A 22423-nucleotide genomic window follows, 5' to 3' on the forward strand; every position below is an offset into this window, starting at 1 on the left:
TTTGCATTTCCTGATTTTGACATATTACAGAAGGAAAATGCAGAAATACAATTTTTACAGGTGTCTGCTGACTCGAAATAAGGTCACATAAGGTCTCTTGATAGGCCTCCTGGGGAATACAAAGACGTCTACAGCGTCGTCCAGCTTCTTGCAATTAAGATGGGATGACAAACACGGAAACATGTGCCCTGCTGACGTCATGGAACGGAAAGGGGTAGCGTCCAGCTGCGTCACGTTAACGTCATGCAACGCACGAGGGAAGTTACACTGAAGAATTTTTCAAAGGGGGAGCATTAAAGCAAAACAAGCCGGCTGAAACCCAAAGAATGACCACCCCTCTCTAGGAGACATTTAAAAGGGGCACCCTCGCTTCTCCTAAATTGTAGGATTCCATCAAGCCGGAAGGAGGAGGTCAGGTTAATCCGGGACCAGGGAGCAGGCTAGGTGAGGAGAAAGAGTAACTCCTGGCCTTGGGGGTCTCCGTCTTGAGGGAACCAGCGTGAGGGGATGAGCAGGGCATCTTTGGAACAGGGGCCTTCTCCACAGGAAAGGGAGGCGAGCTCTGGGCATATTTAAACCACGGTCCTCAGCACCACCTGTGCGACTCGGGATCCAACCTCCCCACACCAGCCCCAGTCTAGGTACCTGGAACTTAATCCGTTCGGTAACCGGCGACTACTTGGGGTACAGGTTACCCGAGCGCGCCCCCGAACGACGCACAGACCTGCGCGCGCACCGCAGGGCGGTGCGTGCGCGCCCCCGGACGTCCGCCCCGCCCCGCCTGCGGCCCAGCCTGGCAGCAGGCGCGTCCCCGGCCACACCGAGCCGCCGCTCGGGAAGGCGTCCCCGCACTGCCTGAAAGTTCCTTCCTCGGCACTTTCCTCGAGCGTGGTGAACAGCGCGGAGGCTAGAACTATCGCAAAGCCCTTATAAGGAGAGGCGGTGCAGGGAGACAATTCCTGGAAGAACTGGGGACAGTTGGGGGTCGGAGTTATTCGGGCATTCAGGTGGGCGACCCGCCTAGACGTATGGAAGGCCCGGGTAGTTAGGGAACGTAGGACTGGCGTCTCTGGTTACGGGGTCGGACAAAGGGTAAAGGGCACCCTCCAGATTGGAGAGCGTCACCTTAGAGCCATGGCCGCGTCTGGGGAACCCGGGAGGCAATGGCAGGAGGAGATGGCGGCGGTAGTGGTGGTGGGTTCCTGCATGACAGACCTGGTCAGGTTAGTCTGGGGCCAGTACGTTGAGTCGGGCGCGGGGAGAGAGCGAAGTGTGTGCTCTTCTCTCCGCCTTGAGACTGGGGCCTTGGGGATGGAGAGGGCCCCCTTTTGGAGTGCGTTACAGGTTTCCCCAGCATGCAGTGTGCGTCGATGGGGTGGAGGAAGTGGGATAAGTTTTTCAGGTGAGGGAACATAAAGACCAGAGTATGGTGAATGCCCTACTGGTACCAGAAGCGCCTGCTCCTGTTTTCTTGATCAGGTTACAAAGCCTCTGCCCTGGCGAGTCGAGTGAGTTTGGCCAAGTCATTTTACCCCCAAGAATGGGATTTGCCTGCCTCTCTGAGTTGTTGTGAGGACTAAATGAAATAAAGGGTTTTGTGGCCCGGAATGCTATCCAGGTTGGGTATTCTTGGTCTGAACTTGTGGAGCAGAGTTCAAAAAGGTGGTGATCGGTCACCTTTCACCGTATTGATTGTTAGCAGTCCGCAGTATTTCATACTTGCAATTTATTTTACATTATTCTAATAACCATGAGCTACCAATGGCAACCCAAGTGTGAGTCAAAAACCCGGTAAACACGATATTTACAACCACTTTTAAAAGTGATCAAATAATGAAAGAAATATGCTCAATGGAAATAATTGAGTTAGGTTGGTGAGATTATCTAGCGAGATCTTTTCAATTTGTTCTTTTTTTACATGAAAATGGCTTTTATGATTATAAAAGTATTCTTTTTTTTAAAGATTCCAAGAAAATCCTACCACTGATACAGCTTCAGTTTAATATTTCCATGAGTAGCATTTCAGATACAGTGCTATTTTTATATTACAAAAATTGAAAAGGTGATCAGGCCATGCTGCAGTAAGGCCTCATCTGTCCTGTGACCTCACTTTTCCGAAGGATGCCAGAGAACCTAGAAATAAATTAAAAGGACTTGAGACAATCAAAATAAGCCACCAAATCCCTGCACCAAACCACCTGGGTTTTACTTGGAAAATAGTTCTAGGGTCTTCACATCATCAACTTAATGTTTCATAGCTTAAAATGTTTCTAAGTTCATATATCCAGGCCAAAATTGGGGAAGTGAGAGTAGAAAGGGGAGAGACTGCTAGAGGCAGATACAGTGATTGTTAGAAACCTGAAAGTGACTGGGAGTGTATAACAGCAAGCAACAAAGAATTTCAAATGCCAGTGGCCTTGGTTTTTCCACAAATATTTGAGCTACCTATCAGACACTGCCAAGATAGATGTGCTTCCTTTGGTGAAAGAGCATAATGTTCAGTCTAGTGAAGAGGCTATACATCCTTTTGTAGAGCAAGAGTCAGCAAAACTTTCTGTAAAGGGCCAGATAATAAATACTTAGGGTCTAGTTCACATCTTTTTTTTTTCATCAACCCTTTCAAAATGTGAAAACTATTTGTATCCCCCAAATCTTGCAAAAACAGCCTTCAGGCCACAGTTTGCTGACAGCCTACTGTAGTAATTAAGTTAGTAATAGGACTCTTTTCAAGAAAAGATAATATGGTACCCATTAATTTTTCATAAAAGTATAAAGGGTATGTGTTTCTCTTTAGAAATAGTTTCATCAAATATATTGAAAGTTTGTTACCTAAAGGAATAAACCTGCAATAAACCTTTAGACATCTAAAATAATTCATTCCTTAGGAAATCCATCTAGCTAAATGTTTACCATAGGTGAAGTGGCAGAAGAGTAAGAGAGCTCAACAGTTTTCCCAAGTAACCTCCGTAAGCAAGACTGTCAGGGTTAACATTCAGGGCCACTTCCTTGTTCATCTAAGTCAGAGCTTTCTGTGAAGCTTGACCATCAGACATTAAAGGTAGTTACAGTACTTCCTAAAATCAATATGCTTGCCCTGACCCATGTGGCTCATTGGGTTGGGTGTCGTCCAGCAAAGTGAAAGGTCGCTGGTTCAGACTTGGGTTACAGGTTCCATCATCCCAGTGGGTCCCCCGTTGGGGCACATGTGAGAGGCAGCTGATTAATGTTTCTCACCCTCTCTATCTCCCTCCCTCCCCCTCTCTAAAAATAAATACAATCTTTACTCTTTAACTTCGGGGATGGTGGAGTGTTAGAGACCCATGTTAGCATCTGCCAGGGTTTACTATCTCATGTCAGAGCTGGAGGAGTTTAGAAATGATTTATCCCAGCCCTTCAATTTATAGGTAAGTAAACTGTACCACCTCTCCAATGTCTCTTGCTGTCTTCTTTCCTGAATAAGAAGTGTCTACTCTTTTTTTATTTAATATTTTTATTTATTTATCTTTAGAGGGGAAGGGAAGGAGAGAGGGAGAGAAATATCAATGTATGGTTGCCTCTAGTGAGTCCCAGCAGGGGACTGCAACCCAGGCCTGCAACCCAGGCACGTGCCCTGACTGGGAATCGAGCGATCGTGTGGTTCGCAGGCCCACGCTCAATCCACTGAGCTATGCCAGCCAGGGCAAAAAGTGTCTACTCTTCACATGAATCACAAGTGAAAATTTTATTCCCGTAGACTCTTTCCCATGACATTTCTACAAACTTCTCATGGTATCTGACTACTTCTGCCTCTGAAGGTCTCATACAAAATACGTGAATATAGTATTTTTAGTTAAAACCCTGCATCTGGGATAAACCGTGCATCTGTGATAAACTTGAGTCCAGCTTTCCTAGTTATGTTACATACCACGATTGTATTAGTTCCCTATTGCTGCTGTAACAAATAGTTGCAAACTTAATGGCTTAAACAATACAAATTTGGTACAGTTCTGGAGGCCAGAGGTCTGACAGATCTCACTGAGCCAAAATCACGGTGTCTGCAGGGCTGTGTTCCTTTCTAGAGGCCCTGGGGGAAAGCTGTTTTCCTGCCCCTTCCAACTTGTGGCAGCTGCACACACTCCTTGACTCGTGGCCCCTTTGTCCATCTTCAGAGCCAGCAGTTGGTCAGTCCGGTCTTTCTCACATGGCATCACTCTGGCACTCCCACTTCCGCCTCTCTCTTCTACATCATAAGGACTCTTGTGATTATATTCGGCCCAAACACATAATTTAGGGCGATCTCCTTATGTTAAGGCATCTTATTAGCAATCTTAATTACCATTGCCTTATAACAACATATATGCAAGTTCCAGGGACTAGGATGTGGACCTCTTTAGGGCAGGGTGAGGGGTGGGGAGGCATTATTACAGTGATTAAGCTTAAAGTCAAAAAGATTTATAATTCTTAGAGGACCACTGAAGCCTATCAGTCCATCATCTACATTTTACAGCAAGGTACCCAAGAGAGGTTAAATAACTCACCCCACGTCACTCAGCCAACAGGGACTTAGAGAAAGTTGCAATCCAGGTTTCCTGACCTTTCTTTCCATTCTATCATTCTCCCTCCACCTATATCTGGTATTTAGTGCCCTTTTCACCCACAGTCCATTTGAGAGCTTGTAGCCTGTACATTTATTAACTGTTTACTGTGTAAGTTAATAAGGAATAACAACTAAGGATTTTTAATTCTCACATATAAAGATAATATCTTCATTACTATTCTTCATTTTACTTCTAAGTTTAACTGTACCTAACTGGCTACCTAAGCCTGTGCTGTAGAATCACTAGAAATGAAACTACTTCAGTAACTCGGCCCTCTTGGATGGCATCCAAATCTAACTCACTTTATATATTACATTACTGTGTGCCAGACACAGCTAATTCAATCAATGAGCAATGTTTTTTTATTCATTTCTAATTTTAGTTTTCTATGAATAGTAAGCTCCATACTAATAATTTTTTAAATCATTAACTCACCTAACATGGCAAACAGTGAACATTATTTAATACCTACCTGTATTTGTCATTATTCTCTTCCTTCCTTTTGAACACCCGTCTCTGAAATTCCATGTTGCTAAAATAAATCAAGCCTGTCATTGTGGAAAATTAAGTCAGTTCCTCCAAAGACAGATGACCATGAAAACCCAATAACAAATGATTTTTTTCGACATTAGGCTCACACGCCTTGGTTAGTCATGCTTTTGCTAATAACCTTTATTTCTTATGACATGCATCACACATTTTTCAATTACTCATTCGACAAGTATGTGTTGATTTTATACTTTGTGCCAGGCACTCTTCTTAGGTGCAAAGGATACAGCAAAGAAAAGCACGGCCAAAATCTCTGCCTTGTGGAGCTTACATCCTTCTTCTGTGGAAGAAGACAGTATCAGTAGAAACAAGTAAAGTACCCAGCATGTTAGATAAATGCTAAGGAGGAAAATAAAGCACAAAAGGGAGGTGGGGTAGCAGTAGTAATTTTAGATCACTGGCCAGAGAAAGCCTGAGAAGCTGATTTTGAGTAAAGACATAAAGGAGGAAAAGAAGAAAGCCATGCAGATACAGTCTTCCCCACATGCAGAGGCTGTGAGGTGGGAGCGTGCAGTTGTGATCAGTGAACAACAAGGAGTTCAGTGTGGCTGAAGAAGAATGCTGATGATTAAAGGATGTTGGGGCATAACCTGGATGAGATGGAAATCCGTTAGCAAATCTGAGCAGAGAAGTGACATAATCTGACTTACATTTTAATATAATCCCCCTGGGAGCTGTGTGTGAGAATGGACTGAAGGTAGGCAAGGGCAGAAGTAGGGGGACCAGTTCAGGTGATCATAGTAGCCTAGGCGAGAAGAGCCTAGCTCCAAAGCAGTGCGAGTGGAAAGAAGCAAGCATCTTTTGAGTGTATTTTGAAAGCAGAGCTGTCAGGATTTGCTGAGAAGTACAAGATAGGCCAAGGATTACTCCAAATTCCACAGCCTCTGCAGACAGAAGGGGACATTACCTCTGCTGGGATACAGGAGATTGTGAGCAGAGCAAGGTGGGTAGGGGGAGGGCGTTATCAGGAGCAGAGGGTAGATGTGTGAGGTTTGAGGTGCCCATTAGACATCCAGCTGAAGGGTCAGCAAGGCCGGTGTATGAGTTTAGATTTTAGAGGAGAGGCCCAGCTGCAGATGTAAAGTGGAGAGTCCTCAGTGCATAGTTGGTATTTAAAGCCATGGAGCAAGATGAGATCACTGAGGGTCTGAGCTCCTAGGGCACTCCAGCATTTAGAGGATGCATCTCTTAACATAATTTGACTTCTGCGTCCCAGGCTCTCTGTACCACTAACATTTGCTTTGAGACAAGTCTAATAGAAACCCATGTTTACATTTCCATGGCAATAGACTGTGATGTCAACTCAAACCCTACGTTATCCCTTTGCATGCTCCAATTAAAAATGATAGCTTGAGAGATAAGACTCATGTTCAGCCAAGCACCCAAATTTAATCCTTGGCAAGTCAGGAAATGATTGCTTAGTTCTCAGAAGATTTTAATTGGATAGTGGAATAACTGAATTTAGAAGCTTTTCAATCCAAAGCAAATGAAACATTGACCCTATGTTACTAAAGAAGAAAAAAATCAGCCAAAATTTTATACTGTACCAAGAATTCGTTTGACATAGTTACCCTCTAACCTGCATTCACCAGAAGCCTCTTGACTTGTCATATTTAGAATATAAAAATCTTTTGCAGTCACAATTTCAGAAAAGCAAGAGCCAAAGGAATATTGCTCCAAAAAGTATCATGCTTTCCCCGTGTTAGAGGAATATAATATCCTTTATTGTTCTTTCTACCACTTAAATTGGTCTTGAGAGTTGCTTATCGGTTACCAATCAGTATTTAAATTATCATACTTTGCTGCATATAATGCGCTTCTGTGTATAGTGTGCATCCACATTTGTGGCCCAAACTTTCAGGAAAAATATCTTCCGTTTTAATTTTTTAATTCAATTTTTTATTTATTTATATTTAGAAACAAAAATGATTATTGTATTCCAGGGCATTATATTGCATATGGATATCGTTATTGCTTTTCTAGAGTTGCACTTTTAATGCATAAGCATCAATAAAAGAATTAAAAACATATATGGATAGTGCTCATTACCTATGTATAATGTTCATCCTTATTTTTCCCTCAAAAATTTGAGCAAAAGTATGGGCATTATACATGGCAAAATATGGTAGTATTTTCTTAAACATGTTTCTACCACCTGAATTCACTAGTATCAAAAGAAATCATTCGTGNGATTATTGTATTCCAGGGCATTATATTGCATATGGATATCGTTATTGCTTTTCTAGAGTTGCACTTTTAATGCATAAGCATCAATAAAAGAATTAAAAACATATATGGATAGTGCTCATTACCTATGTATAACGTTCATCCTTATTTTTCCCTCAAAAATTTGAGCAAAAGTATGAGCATTCTACATGGCAAAATATGGTAGTATTTTCTTAAACATGTTTCTACCACCTGAATTCACTAGTATCAAAAGAAATCATTCGTGGACCATTTGCTAACCTGGCCCCTTCAAAGGAAATGTATTCTAAAGTAATTACATGTGACAGAGCACACTCACTGTGTGGGGTCACTGAGCAGCCCCTGGTCAGCTCTTTGTGTCCTGGTCTCTCTCTGTTCTTGGGAGGGAGAGGTGAGGAGGGCTTTGGGGTACAAGTTTCCCTAGTATTTTGATTACTTGCATATAATATTGAAATACTGGCACCACACTAAGTTCTAGGATGCTGCAGTTAGTGATACATGAGCACTGTTCTGAGGAACTTGCAGTTGGAACAACAGATCATGGTAGTCTGAAGTTGTAAGTGCCTGCAGGTTCTGTTGGGGACACAGGAAAATTCCTGGATGAAACACCTCCTCAGTCAGCTGCTTGAGCTAAGCAGATACTAGCCCAGCAAAAGAGAGGAGGGAGTCACAGATGTGGGTGGCACGAGGTGTGCTGGGGACAGCAACCACTGGGTCTGTGGAGCATCGGATGTAAGATGTTGGTGAAAGTCCTTGCCACCATGCTGCAGTGCTTGGGTTTCATTCCGCAGCCTGGGAGCCAGCAATGGGCTCAGGGTACAGGAGTGATGTGATCTGTTTGTATTTCACATAGCTCTGTCAGTGCCAAAGGCAGATTTAACTGAAGGCAATGTTCTAAAGGTACCAAAGGCATTCTTTTTAAATTTTTTTAATTTTTATTTATTTACTTTAGAGGGGAAGAGAAGGAGAGAAACATCAATGTATGGTTGCCTCTCGTGAGTCCCCTACTGGGAACTGGCCTGCAACCCAGGCATGTGCCCTGACTGGGAATCAAACTGGAACGTGTGGTTCGCAGGCCCGCGCTCAATCCACTGAGCTACACCAGCCAGGGTGCATTCTTTTTTAATCTTTATTTTACTTTTTACATTACATTTTACTGTATTTTCTCCATTACCGTTTATCCCCTCTATACCCTATTCCACCGCCACGCAATCCCCGCCCCCCACAACCACCACACTGTTGTCCATGTCCACAGGTTCTTTTTCTTTTTTCTTTTATTCAGTCCCTCCAACCAACCACCCCCACCCCTGAGCTGTCAACCTGCTCTCTGTGTCATTCTTGAAGACAGGGTGTCCCATCTGAAAGGTAAAGCAATAGTCTTCACAAGAGGTGACAAAGGCCAGAACTAGGACAGGAGCGATGGGGGAGAGGAAGAGGAAAAGGGTTAAATAAATATTTAGGGGATAAAATAGTTGAAAACATCTGTTAAGTACAAATGGGCATGAATCAAGCATTAGCTTCCTGGTCCTTTATGAGTAAACCCTGGCACTGAATAGCTTTCCCAAAGTACAAGACCTAGAAAGTGGAGTTCTTGGAAAGAATCTCATCTTGCAGAACAAAAGTGTCCTATGCCTCGTGCTTTTTTTTGGCAGGGGGTGGAGGTTGAGGGACCACTATGTTATAGTTCAGTTTCAGTCCTTAAATACCATTCTAATGTCTTCTCTGACACATCAGTTATTTAGAAGCATTTTTTAATCTCTTAAATGTGGAGGTTTTTAATACATCTTTTTATTATTAGCTTCTAACTTAACCTGTTGAGGTCATAAAATATTTTCTAAACAGACTATTCTTTGAACAGACTTTATGTATAACCTAGCACCTGGTTGATTTTTGTAAAGACATAAAAAGCAGGAAAGGAAGCAAGCCATGCAGATACCTGGGTCTTCCCCATAGGCAAAGGCCCTGAGGTGGGATCATGTGTCTTATCAGTAAATAGGAAGTTCGATGTGCACATTAGAAAATTTATTATTTACTTCTGGCCAAGATGGAAGCATAGGTAGACACGCTATGCCTCCTCCCACAACCAAAATTAAGGACAACAAAAATTTAGAAACAAAAAAACAACCAGAACTGACAAAATTGAACTGTAGGGAAGTCCGACAACCATTTATTCAGACCAATAAGAGGGGCGAAGTCAGCGGTCAGAGGAGAGGGGTTGCGGCAGGAAAAAGTGGTGGCCAGCAGACCCAGGTGTGCAGGTGGCGGCCAGCAGACCCTGGGCATGGGGTGGCAACAAGCAGACCCAGTGAGGGCGCAAGGCTGCTGGCTGACCAAGGACACACATTCACGCACAGATAAACCAGGCAAAAACGGCAGCGAGACAGATCACACAACCTGGGACCCCAGCACCAGAAAAAGCCTAAAAGCACTGATTGAAAACACTTATGGGGGCTGAGGTACCAGGAGAAACTCCCAGCCTCAAAGGAGAGTTCACTGGAGAGACCCACAGGGTCCTAGAACATACACAAGCCCACCCACCTGGAAATCAGCACCTTTGCTCGTGGGAAGCGGCAGAAGGGACTGAAATCCAAGAGAGAATAGAGCAAGTGCCATTGTTCCCTCTCTGACCCCGTCCCCACAAACAGCATCACAACTCAGCAACTGGATTGCCCTGCCCTGGTGAACACCTAAGGCTCCACCACTCATATGTAACAGGCACGAACAGACCAAAAGAAATAATAATAAAAATGGCCGGAAAGGAAGAACAGATCAAAGTCCCAGAGCAAATACATCTAAGTGATCAAGAGATAGCGTACCTGTCAGATGCACAGTTCAAAGCACTGGTGATCAGGATGCTCCTAGAACTGGTTGATTTTGTTCACAAATTAAATGAAAAAACGAAGGCTACAATAAGTGAAATGCAGGAAAATATACGGGGAACCAATAGTGATGGGAAGAAAACTGGGACTCAAATCAATGGAGTGGACCGGAAGGAAGAAACAACCAAACAGAAAAGAATGAAGAAACAAGAATTCAAAAAAATGAGGAGAGACTTAGGAACTTCCAGGATATCTTTAAATGTTCCAACATCCGAATTATAGGGGTACCAGAAGGAGAAGAGGAAGAGCGACAAGTGGAAAACTTACTTGAACAAATAATGGAGAACTTCTACAATCTGGCAAAGGAAATAGATTTCCAGGAAGTCCAGGAAGCTCAGAGAGTTCCAAAGAAGGTGGACCCAAGGAGGAACACACCAAGGCACATCATAATGACATTAGCCAAGATTAAAATGAAGGAGAGAATTCTAGAAGCAGCAAGAGAAAAGGGGACAGTCACCTACAAAGGAGTTCCCATCAGACTGTCAGCTAATTTCTCAAAAGAGACTTTGCAGTCAAGAAGGGGCTGGAAAGCATTCCAAGTCATGAAAGGCAAGGACCTACATCCAAAATTGCTCTATCCATCAAAGCTTTCATTTAGAATGGAAGGACAGATAAAGCTCTTCTCAGATAACGTCAAGTTCAAGGAGTTCATCACCAAGCCCTTATATGAAATGTTGAAGAGACTTATCTAATAAAAAGAAGATGAAAATATGAACAATAAAAAGACAGCAAACTCACAGTGATTAACAACCACACCTAAAACAAAAGCAAACTAAGCAAACAACTAGTACAGGAACAGAACCACAGAAATGGAGATCACATGGAGGGTTAGCAACAGGGGAGTGGGAGGAGGAGAAGGGGGGAGAAGGTACAGAGAATAAGTAGCATAGACAGTAGGTAGAAAATAGATGGGGAGGGCAAGAATAGTATGAAAATGTGGAAGCTAAAGAACTTATGACACATGGACATGAACTAAAGGGGGGAATGTGGGTGGGAGGGGGTGTGCAGGGTGGAGGGGAATAAAGGAGGGAAATGGGACAACTGTAATAGCATAATCAATAAAATACATTTTTTTAAAATTTTTTCTTTGATGAATGTTAGCCATGGTATTTTCTGTATGTTCATTAGGCCACCCTGACTGTTTGATTCATCTGTTGATTACTTAAGGAATTGTGTTAAAAATCACCAAACATGATGGTAATTTGTCAGATTCTCATGGGGGGGTGTAAAATATATACATACACACACATACATACTATTTTTTAAGATTTTTTATATTTGTTTTTAGAGAGATGGCAAGGGAGGGAGACAGAGGGAGAAAAGCATTGATTGGTTCTCTCCTGTATGTGCCCCAACGGGGGGACTAAACCCACAACCCAGGCGCGTGCCCTGACCAGAGTCGAAGTGCTGGCCTTTCACTTGGACACCCAACTGACTGAGCNTAAAATATATACATACACACACATACATACTATTTTTTAAGATTTTTTATATTTGTTTTTAGAGAGATGGCAAGGGAGGGAGACAGAGGGAGAAAAGCATTGATTGGTTGTCTCCTGTATGTGCCCCAACGGGGGGACTAAACCCACAACCCAGGCGCGTGCCCTGACCAGAGTCGAAGTGCTGGCCTTTCACTTGGACACCCAACTGACTGAGCCACACCAGTCAGGGCTATCTGTACTATTTTATTAGTTGTATTAGAATTAGAACCTTTTGCTGCTCAATTTGATTCTTGGGTAAAGTTAATAATCATCCTTATCTCTTTTTACTCTGAGCTTTTATTTTGGATGATATTGATAAAACTATCCGGATTTATCTTTGTTGATATTTGCCACCTGTACCTTTTCCCATCTTTTTATTTTAGACTTTCTCTGTTGTAATGTTTTAGGTATGAGTCTTACAAAGAGCACATAACTAGATTTAGTCTTTTTGTTGGTTCTATTTCCTTTTTATGACTGTAATTTGTCCTTTTTTGTCTGAAGAATGTAATCCATTCACATTTAGTATGAATTCTGATGTATTTGGATCCATTGCAGACTACTCTTTAGAATGCAGTTTATCACACTCATTGAGGTTGTACAGCATGAGGAAGCCATGATGTTTCTATGGGGTATAATAGAATATTATGCTTAAGTTAACTATATTCATATTTCTCACAGAATTACATCTTCTCTTCTGTTAAATTGTACTTGCATGGTAGTGAGTCCAAGGGTTTAAGAAGAAAAGTTAAATTAGAGAACATTCTGTTCATCAACTTAATTTCTTCTGAACTCGACGGAAAGGAGCATCTTATTTGGTGTTTCTGTCTTGGTTCAGCTGGTGAAACCCCAGTGTTCTTCAGGAGCATGGCTACCAGAGATTACACATGGAGTTATAAAAACGTGAAATACAGATGGATCTAAGGGGCTTTCAGGACTTGGGTGGGTTATGAACTACAGTGGGTGTTGAGTCAGACCAATCTTGGTTTGAATCCTGCCTCTGCTATCTTCTACTCAGTGAACTTGGGTATTTTTTTCCCAAGATTTTATTTTTATTTATTTTCAGAGGGGAAGGGAAAGAGAAAGAGAGGGAAAGGAACATCGATGTGTGAGAGGTACATCAATCAGTTGCCTCTCACACGCCCCCAACTGGGGACCTGGCCTGGAACCCAGGCACCTGCCATGACTGGGAATTGAACCAGCAACCTCTAGGTTCGCAGACTAGCACTCAGTCCACTGAGCCACACCAGCCAGGTCTTGAGTATGTTTTTTATTCTAATTTTCATACTCCTTATCTGTAAAGTGGAAACAGAAATAATGACTTTCTTATGGAGTTATTGTAAAGATAAGTGATTTAGTGGTCATAAAGTGCAGTATTTCTCTTATGATACACACTCAAGAAATGGTATCTGGCACAATTGATGTATTATGTATTTTAACAAAGGTTTATTGGGCATACAGTATATATAGGCATAGTCTTAGGCCACAGCAATACAGACGTGAATGTGATACATGCTATGAGAGAAACAAGCATAGGTCGCTAGAACGTGGCGGCAGAGCAACTAACCCACACAGTTACATTAGGACTCCTAGAAGAGGTGACATCTGAGTTGAATTTTAAAGAATGCATATGGATAAGCTCAGCACAGAAGCAGGGAAAGAACTTTCCAGGCATAGGGAATTGACTATAAAAAGAGAATTTAAATGCTAATAAGATTTTATGTATTTATTTTTAGAGAAAGGGGAGGGAGGAAGAAAAACACTGATGTGTGAGAGAAACATTGACTGGTTGCCATTTGCATGCCCCCAGCAGGAGATCTGGGCTACAACCCAGGCATGTGCCCTGACCAGGAATCGAACGAACAATCTCTTGGTTTGTAGTCTGATGCTCAGTCCACTGAGCCACACCAGCCAGAGCTGAAATACTAATAAGATTTTAAGAATGAACACTAATCTCACATGACATTACAGTGGAGGCCACACCCTCTCCACTGTAGCATCACTTAGTGCCACAGCCAAAAGTAGAGGAATGCACTGAACTATATAATTCTTTTTAAATAAAAAGTTGTTACTTTTATTGCTCATATTAATAATGCTAAACAAATACTTGTCTGTTATATCTACTGACTGTCCAACATTTTAGTCAAAACTGAGAGGGGAAAAAATCCAAAATACAGAAAGAATTAATACAACTCAATAGCAAAAAAAGCAAACAATCTAAATTTAAAATGGGCAGAAAATGTGAAGACATTTTTCCAAAGGAGATATACAGATGCCCAAAAGGTACATGAAAAGTTACTCAACATCAGGACTTCCGCCAAGATGGAGGCATAGGTGGAAACACTGTGCCTTCTCCCACAACCAAGTTTGAATACAACAAAGGTTTGGAGAAACAAAGACACAACCAAATGACAGAAAATTGAATTATACGGAAGTCCGACTACATCTAACTGTTCAACGGGGATGGTAAGAGGGGCGGAGCCAGCAGCGAGCAGGGTCGGGCAGGACAGGGCCCCCGACCCAGGCGCGCAGGCAGACGAGAACCAGCTGGGGTGCGGGGCAGACCGCGGGCGCATATTCGCGCACAGTGAGACAGACCACGCAGGCCCCAGGGGGCGAGGGCTGACGACGGTGGCACACTTGCGTGCAGTGGGACGAAACGCGTGGGCCAGGTGACGGCAGCAACTGCGACACCGGTGAGGGCCGTGGCGGCAGGCGGCGGACAGGACGCCATAGTCCCTCTTTGACCCCGCCCCCACATACAGCGTCACAACCCAGCGACTTAGTTGCCCTGCAATACCGGTGAGAGCCATTGTCGCTCTTTGACCCCGCCCCCACATACAACGTCACAACCCAGCGACTTAGTTGCCCTTCGGCACCAGTGAGGGCCGGGGCGGCAGGCAGCAGAGTGGGGCGGCAGTACTCAAAGCCCTTTAACACACTACCTTATTTGTGCCCCACAATGGGCCCCCAAGCTCTGGCCAAATCAGACAACTGACCACATCTCAACTGTATTATGACAATTTATGCTACTGTGCTTTGTCCTATAGTGTCCTCTAACCTGACTACTTATTTTAATGCTCTTGCTATTCGTGAAGAGTTACTTGCATTCTTTTCATTCCCCTCTCAACAGCCAATGATTCCATAGATATTTATGAAGTACCTACCATGTGGCAAGCACTGAGCTAGGTCCAGGGATAAACTAGGGAACAAGATACCCTCAGTGCTTAGTATCTCCAACAGCATCGTTCATGTTGGTTTCTTGAGTGAGTAAAAATGAGCACAATCTAAGTGTCAGCCAATACAGTCCATCTTGGGGTTCAATGAGTAGGCCAGGGTCAGAAAGGAACAGTTACCCACTGGCTCCTATTCTCCACTAGTCGAGGGATGCCCCAGGGGACCCTTCTCTCACACTTTCAAGTAGGATAAAGATTCTCAGATATGCCCAGTACCAAGGCATCAAAGAAGTTCGAGGACAGAAAGCCAGAGATCCATGGTACAGTTGAGGAGAGAACCTACCCAGTAATACTGGTACAGATGGTTGCCACAGCAACAGAATAGGTGGAATAGATGGTGGAGCGGACGTAAGGTAGGACATATGAGATGTCAGGTACAGCACCAAAGTCTTAGAGACATGCCCTACAGNACATGGAGGGTTAGAAACAGGGGGGTGGGAGGGGGAGAAGGGGGGAGAAGGCACAGAAAATAGCATAGATGGTAGGTAGAAAATAGATAGGGGGGAGGGCGAGAATAGTGGGGGAAATATAGAATCCAAAGAACTTGAGACACGTGGTTATAAACTAAGGGGGGCAGAATGGTGGGGGAGGGAGGGTGCGGGTGGAAGGGATTGAAGGGGGGTTATAGAACAACTGTAATTGTATAATCAATAAAATATATTAAAAAAAAGTTACTCAACATCAATAACTATGGAAATGCAAATCAAAACCATAATGTGACATTATGCCACACCTGTCAGAAAGCAGTAAGTGTTGGTGAGGATATGGAGAAAAGGGAACCATGTGTACTGTTGGCGGAAATGTACTGTGTGTTTCAGACCATAAGATGCACCTAGGTTTTAGAGGAGGAAAACAGGAAAAAAAATTTTGAAGCAAAAAATGTGGTATTAATAACATAATATTTCACCAGTGTAAATGTAAACAGAACTCAATGGCAGCATTAACAACCATTATTCCTCCCAAATTTGGGTGGGGGCGTGGTGCCTCTTATAGTCCTAAAAATACGGTAAGTTGGCATAGCCACTATGGGAAACAGTACGGAGCTCCCTCAGAAAATTAAAAGTAGAACTACCAAATGCTCCAACAGTGCCTCTCTGGGTATTTATCCAAAGAAAACCAAAACATTAACTAAAAAAGATGTTCAGCCCTATGTTCATGGCAGTATTAGTTTCAATAACCAAGATACGGAAATAACCTAAGTGTTCATCAGTGGATGGATGGATGGATGGACAGACAAAGAAAATGTGATGCACATACATAATGGAATATTATTTAGCCATGAAAGAGAAGGATATCTTGCCATTTGCAACAATGTGGTTGGACCCTGCGGGCATTATGCTCTGTGAAATAAGTCAGACAGAGCAAGTTAGTGGTTGCCAGAGACAGGTGGTGGGAGTGTGGGTGAAATAGGTAAAAGGAGGTCAAAGGGTACTGTTTTATAACTTCCAGTTATAGAATAAATGTCATGGGGTGTATTTTACAGTAGGAGTACTGTAGTTAATACTACTGTGTTGCATATTGGAAAGTTGCTAGGAAGGTAGATCTTTAAAAGTTCTCATTAGAAAATTGAGAGAAAGCTGACTGTCAAAAGAAAGCGGCATAGCATGGTTTAAAGACTCTAGCCATGGAATCATGAGAGCTAAATTAAAATTAGTCTCAACCACCTAACAGCCAATGCGCATTTTGGTAAACCACTACTGTTTTGAATTCTTACTTTCTCCCTAAAATAGAGATGATAAGGCCTATGCTAACACATCTTACAAATGTATTGTAAAGCTCGGATAAATTGGTTCTTGATTATTCATGATGATGGGAATGCAAAAGATGCATAAGCACCAAAAACCAAAAATAGTAAATTAAAATTCATAATAATTGGTTCCAAAATACATTTTTGTATGCTGATTTATCCTTCTAATTATATTTGCTTAGGATCAAATCAATTCCATTTGTATTTCTTTAACCTACACCAGCAGATGGCAGGAAGAAGTAGCCTAGATAATTACAGCATGGTGCCAGAAGTCATTTTGGAATTTTAAAATTACTAAATTAATTGTCAAAATAGAAAATGAAATATCGATTTTGTAGTTATTTGTCACTTCATACTTTGCTTGTCTTCAGTGAATTAAAAGGTTTTCACTGGCAACTTTGATAAATGCTTTGGTCTCACTGTTCCCCTGTCTGCTCTATATTTCTGCATCCTGATTTCCCCACATACCTTATATGCCAGTCCTTACTCCCTAAACCCCACATATATATTTCTCCTGCCCTCTCCTATCACAGCTTCTAGTTCTGAAATTAGCTCATTCTGTACCTCCCTGTGCAAGTTTCTATCCTTTCTCAGGACTTTTCTCAGCTGGGCATAAGGATATATATATATCTCCACACATACACATAAATATGATTATTAAAAAAATAGTTGACATTAGATGATATTTTCATTTTTAAATATACCTTTAATATTTTGACATTTGCGCCTCTCCTTGGTGCCTTCGGTACTCAGGCCTCCATCCCACATATTAAAGAGGAAGAAAGATGTGGCTCCTGTGTCCCCTTAGTCTGACCATATTCTTGTTTAGTAACTGGCTTACTCTTCTCCTTGGGCTGCAGTTGAACACTGCACGTTTTGCCCTGCTCTCACCGCATCGTATGATTTGCTGTGTCCACAGGCATATGTCACCCCATCTAAATAAATGTCCTTTAAAGTGGACTGGGGTGTCCAACCTTTTGGTGTCTCTGGGCCATGCTGGAAGAAGAGCTGTCTTGACCCACACATTAAATACACAAACACCAGTGAAAACAAAAAAAAACCTCGTAATATTTTTTAAAGATTTTATTCATTTATCTTTAGAGGGAAAGGGAAGGAGAGAAGGAGAGAAATATCAATGTGTGGTTGCCTCTTGTGGGTCCCCTGCTGGGAACTGGCCTGCAACCCAGGCATCTGCACTGACTGGAAATCGAACCGCGATCGTGTGGTTCACAGGCCTACGCTCAATCCACTGAGCTACACCAGCCAGGGCAAAAATCTTATAATATTTTAAGTAAATTTATGATTTTGTGTTGGGCCATATTCAAAGCCATCCTAGGCTGCCTGCAGGCCACGGGCCATGGGTTGGACATCCCTGGTAGACCATTCATTTAAAAAAATTTACTGCTGACCACACTGGAGTAACTAACTAGTACCAGAACTACCTTCCCACCATAAACAACTAGAAAATGGGACATACATGAAATAAAATATATGAAGCAGCTCTGTCATGTGATGTGTTATCCAGAAGAGAAAGGAAACAAGTAAGATGGTTCCTGGAGGCACATTACTGACCATGGCCTGGAGAGGAAGAACGCAAGGAAATCGTGGCAGTATCAGTGAGGGGAGAAAACTGCCTTTATAGCTCATGGAGACTGAAGAGGCCAGAATGTATGGGAACGTGTACTGGAGAGGAAGGAGCTAATCAGATAAAGGTCCAGATATCTGCAGAGAAGTCCCCTTAAGTCTGTTACTAAATACTAAATGGAAACACGTAGAGAGAAACTCCACGAAGCTGGGCAACTACTGGGGAGTTCTACGCTGAACATTTCTCGGAAAACCTACTGGAATGGAGGTGCTGGGTTCTAACCAGCCAGAGTCAGTTGGAGCACTTGGTAGAGACCCAGAAGAAAAACATGAACATAGTAAGGAGAAAAGTAGAAGATGTAAAAAGAATCAAATAGAGCTTTAAGAAATGAAAAACACAGTATCTGAAATGAGAGATTCACTTGACACATTTGTCAATGGAGTAGACATTACAGAAGAAAGGATCAGTGTGCTTGAAGACAGGAGTAGAGATTCTCTAAATTGAAGCAGAGGGAGAAATGGCCAAACAATACATAGTGGTCTACCATATATGTAACTGGAGTCTAAGAAGAAGAGAGTGGGAAAGACAAAATTTGAAGAAATAATAGCAGGAAGTTTTTCAAATGTTACAAAAACTATAAATGTCTACGTCTAAGAACTTCAATGAGTCCCACACAGGATAAGCACTAAAAAAAGCACATCAAAGTACATGGTAGTCAAGTTCCTGAAAACCAGTTATAAGTAGGAACTTACAATCTGGAGGAAAAGAATACACATTACATATAGGGGAAATGAAGATTGATTACAGACTTCTCATCAGAAACAATGCAAGCCAGAAAAAAATTAAATCTTTACTTGAAACATAAACTATCGACATAGAATTTTATATCCTTCAAACATGAAGGGGAACTAGAGAAACAAAAGGTGAAAGAACTTGTCACCAGACACCTGCACGACAGTAAACACTGAAGGAAGTTCTTTAGGTGGGACCACAAGGACACCAGGTAGAAACTCGGAACGACCCAAAGGCATGAGGAGCCCCAGAAATGGGAAATATACAAGTGAATACAAAGACTTTTTTTCTTTTCTTAATTTCTTTAAAAGGCAACTGATGCCCTTGCCAGGTGGCTCAGTTGGTTGGAGAGTCACCCTGTACACCCAAAGTTAGTGGGTGTGATCCCTGGTCACGGGGCGTGTGTGAGGGGCAACCAATCGATGTTTCTCTCTTGCTTGCTCGCTCTCTCTCAAGTGAACACACACACAAGCACACACACACACTTTTATATATATATATATATATATATATATATATATCCTATATATGCATATCCCCTCAGGTAAGGATTTAAAAATGCACAAAGGCAAGTGACAGTTTAAATAACAACAACACCGTATTGTACGGTTTAGTTCATGCAGAAGTAGAACACGGGACAACAGTAGCACAAAGGGCAGGAAGGGGAGACGGAAGAGGGCAGTTGTAAAATAAATTACTTTTGTAGATAAAGTGGCATGTTTTGAAAATAAACTGATTAAGTTATAGTAAATCCTTGATATATTACTTCTAAAAAAGTAGAAAACAGTGATACAGTTAATAACACACCAAAGTGAAGGTGAAATAGTTATCCAAAAGCAACTAGGGAAAGAGGAAAGAAATAAATGAGTATTGTCATGTTGGGTAGAGGTATTGCTGTGAAGAAAGCTGTTGGCGAGCAATGCTCCGTGAACGCGCTCGCAATTCTGCGTGGTCAGGACTTTCTGAGCAAAGATTGCTAGCACCTGGATTAAAGAATGTTTGAAAGACAGACTCCGAAGTCAGAGACCTCTAGGAGATTGAGACTTCTCCTCCAAACACATTGATTTACATTCTAGGATTATAAACCTAGAGACCTACCCCTCCTCTCCCCAGGAGGGTTTATTTGTATTACAAAGCAAGGGTCAGTAGATCTTCCCCCCTTCCCCCTCCCCCCCCTTCCTCACCTTCCCAGTCCCCACCCTAGAGGGAAGGAGGAGCAGCAGCTGTCAGCTGTCCTATATAAATTCTAAAAATTCATTATTTTGAAGTTTCTTTCATTATGTCACCTGGTCACGATTGGGACATAGAGAACTAATGTAACTATGAACAATTAAAAGGCTATCTCTGATCCAGAAACCTAGCGTTTCTTGCCAGAATGAATGAATGAATGCCTAACAGAAATCAAAATAGGAAGGGGGTATCTCCTATAAGGTGGCTGGGAAGGCCCGAGGAGGTAACATTTGAGCAGAGACGTGAATGAAGTCAGCCATATGAGACCTTAACATGGGAGAAGACCATAACATACTCATGTTATTGGCTGTCCTAGGGCCTAACACAGTTATTCACACATAAGCAAAATTTAGGTAAGTAAGAGTCAAGGATATGACACTCTGAAAGGCTGGCCCTCTCTGGCTAGAGTATTGTTTTTCTGTTCTACAAATTCAAGAGTAGCTACATCTTCGGACAGAGTGACTCTTTAGCCACAGACTTGTTATGTTAGCTAGGAAAAGATCAGCTAGACATCAAACTCAGTTAAGAAGTGTTTCCAGCATAATTCATGTTTCATTTCCTTGAATAAATCTGGGTTAGGAAGTGCAGAATGGAGTTTTAATTGGGAGGCTAAGTTCTTTGTACAGAGGCAGTAATAGATACTAACTTGGTTGGAAATTACTCTCATCCTTGTAAATGTGACATACACAAATGCGAGAAGAACAGATACGGGTGAAGAGCACAGGCAGGAGGAATACTAAATGAGTGTGATGAATTTTAATTGGGTCATAACTAATAGTACAATCCTTATTTTAGTTGTACAGTGTGTCAGAAGCTCACAGCTAGAAGAAAGCATGCAACGCAAAACGCGAAGGGCAGCATAGTCCTTGACTTTGGGCTGGAGCCAGTGGTAGTGTGACCTTTTCGTTCGAAACCCTTCTCACCACTATTTCACCAGGTCATTCCTTCCGTTGCTATGAATCATCTCTGGGAATCTGTAACAAGCACATCATTGTCAAGAAGTTGAAAGCAATGATAAGTTGTTCTGCTAACACCTGTCAGTGAAATAACTCAGAGCACAAAACCCAGGCATTTAAGGAGTTGACAAGTATTATTAAACCTGTTTTGCAAGAGAAGAAGCTGGTTCAAAGAGGGAAAAGCTGTCAAAGGCAATACAATCAGTAAATGGCTCGAGCCTTCTGCCTCACACAGCCGGGCCCTCACCCGGGGCCCTCGTGGCCCAGGAGACTGGGTCCAGCCCTGAGCAAGTGTTGGCGGTGTTTCCTTCTGTCCAGCTTTAAAATGTAACCGTTTTAAAGCTTCGACTATGTCTTGAATTCTAATATATTTCTTATGACTGGTTTTCTCTGGGTTTTTTCCCTCATTTGGAAATGTACACTATTTTAAATTTTTAAATGCTAACAGCATCTTATTTCTACCGGTACTGCTTTCCTTTTTTCCTTTGAGCTCTTTAATTTGTCGGTCTTTGGCACCTTGCAAAACTTCCTATTTGAATTAGGACGAATCACAGTAATGCTTTCATCCAGGGATGGTGCTTCATGCCAGTCCTTGAACAGGACCTTAGTTTCATGATTTCATTAAAGAAAAAAGATAGGAAAGCCTAATTTAAAGTAAATTAGGATTTATAATTGGCAAATGCTTCTACCTGTTTGTGACTACCTTTCTCATTGTTCTCCACTCCATTTTCCACTCTCCATTTACTTTTATTAAAAAAAATACATAAGGAAGAAACTACCTTAGTGTGGGTCTAACAGAAAGCAGAGTGTAAGACAAAGACTTAAGTGCACACTCTATTCGGGACTGTGATCCAAGGAGCAAGAGCAAGGGACAGGGAAAGTGAAGCAGAGGAGTGGGAAGCGCCCATACAAAGATGTTCCAGTTGGCCGCCGGTACAGGCAACTGATCGCCCAATCCTGCAGGACAGCCTGAAGAACCATAACAAAGAAACAGAAACCCAGGAGGGGAAAGAGAGTGGCATCGGGCAAGGTGCTGGAAGACTGCACCTGCAGGAAGCCAGCAGGAGCCCCAGAAGAGCCAGTGGCTAGAAAAAGATGCAGGGGGGACAGAAGTAGTAACACATGGTCTCCCACAACACACAACTCTGTTGTTGCATGTACTTTTGTGCATAAGTATATGAAGTAAAAC

General features: G+C 42.4%; 2 protein-coding genes across 3 annotated transcripts in view; one reads left to right on the top strand and one right to left on the bottom strand.

Annotated features, from left to right (window-relative positions):
* Window positions 1–735, bottom strand: part of BABAM2 (BRISC and BRCA1 A complex member 2) — a 350070-nt gene extending 349335 nt beyond the window's left edge. The window contains exon 1 of the mRNA XM_037066663.1: window positions 646–735. The gene's annotated coding sequence lies outside the window, so the exon portion shown is untranslated. The remainder of the gene's footprint in view (window positions 1–645) is intronic.
* Window positions 736–876: 141 nt separating this feature from the next.
* Window positions 877–22423, top strand: part of RBKS (ribokinase) — a 94231-nt gene continuing 72684 nt past the window's right edge. The window contains exon 1 of one of the 2 annotated variants that reach the window (XM_037066666.1): window positions 877–1223. In XM_037066666.1, coding sequence (XP_036922561.1) covers window positions 1135–1223 — 89 coding nt within the window. In that variant the 5' untranslated portion in view covers window positions 877–1134. The remainder of the gene's footprint in view (window positions 1224–22423) is intronic. The other variant, XM_037066665.1, reaches the window with a different exon arrangement.

This window comes from Sturnira hondurensis, unplaced genomic scaffold, assembly GCF_014824575.4.
Source record: "Sturnira hondurensis isolate 20B ecotype Veracruz unplaced genomic scaffold, ASM1482457v3 Scaffold0016663, whole genome shotgun sequence".
Taxonomy (NCBI): domain Eukaryota; kingdom Metazoa; phylum Chordata; class Mammalia; order Chiroptera; family Phyllostomidae; genus Sturnira; species Sturnira hondurensis.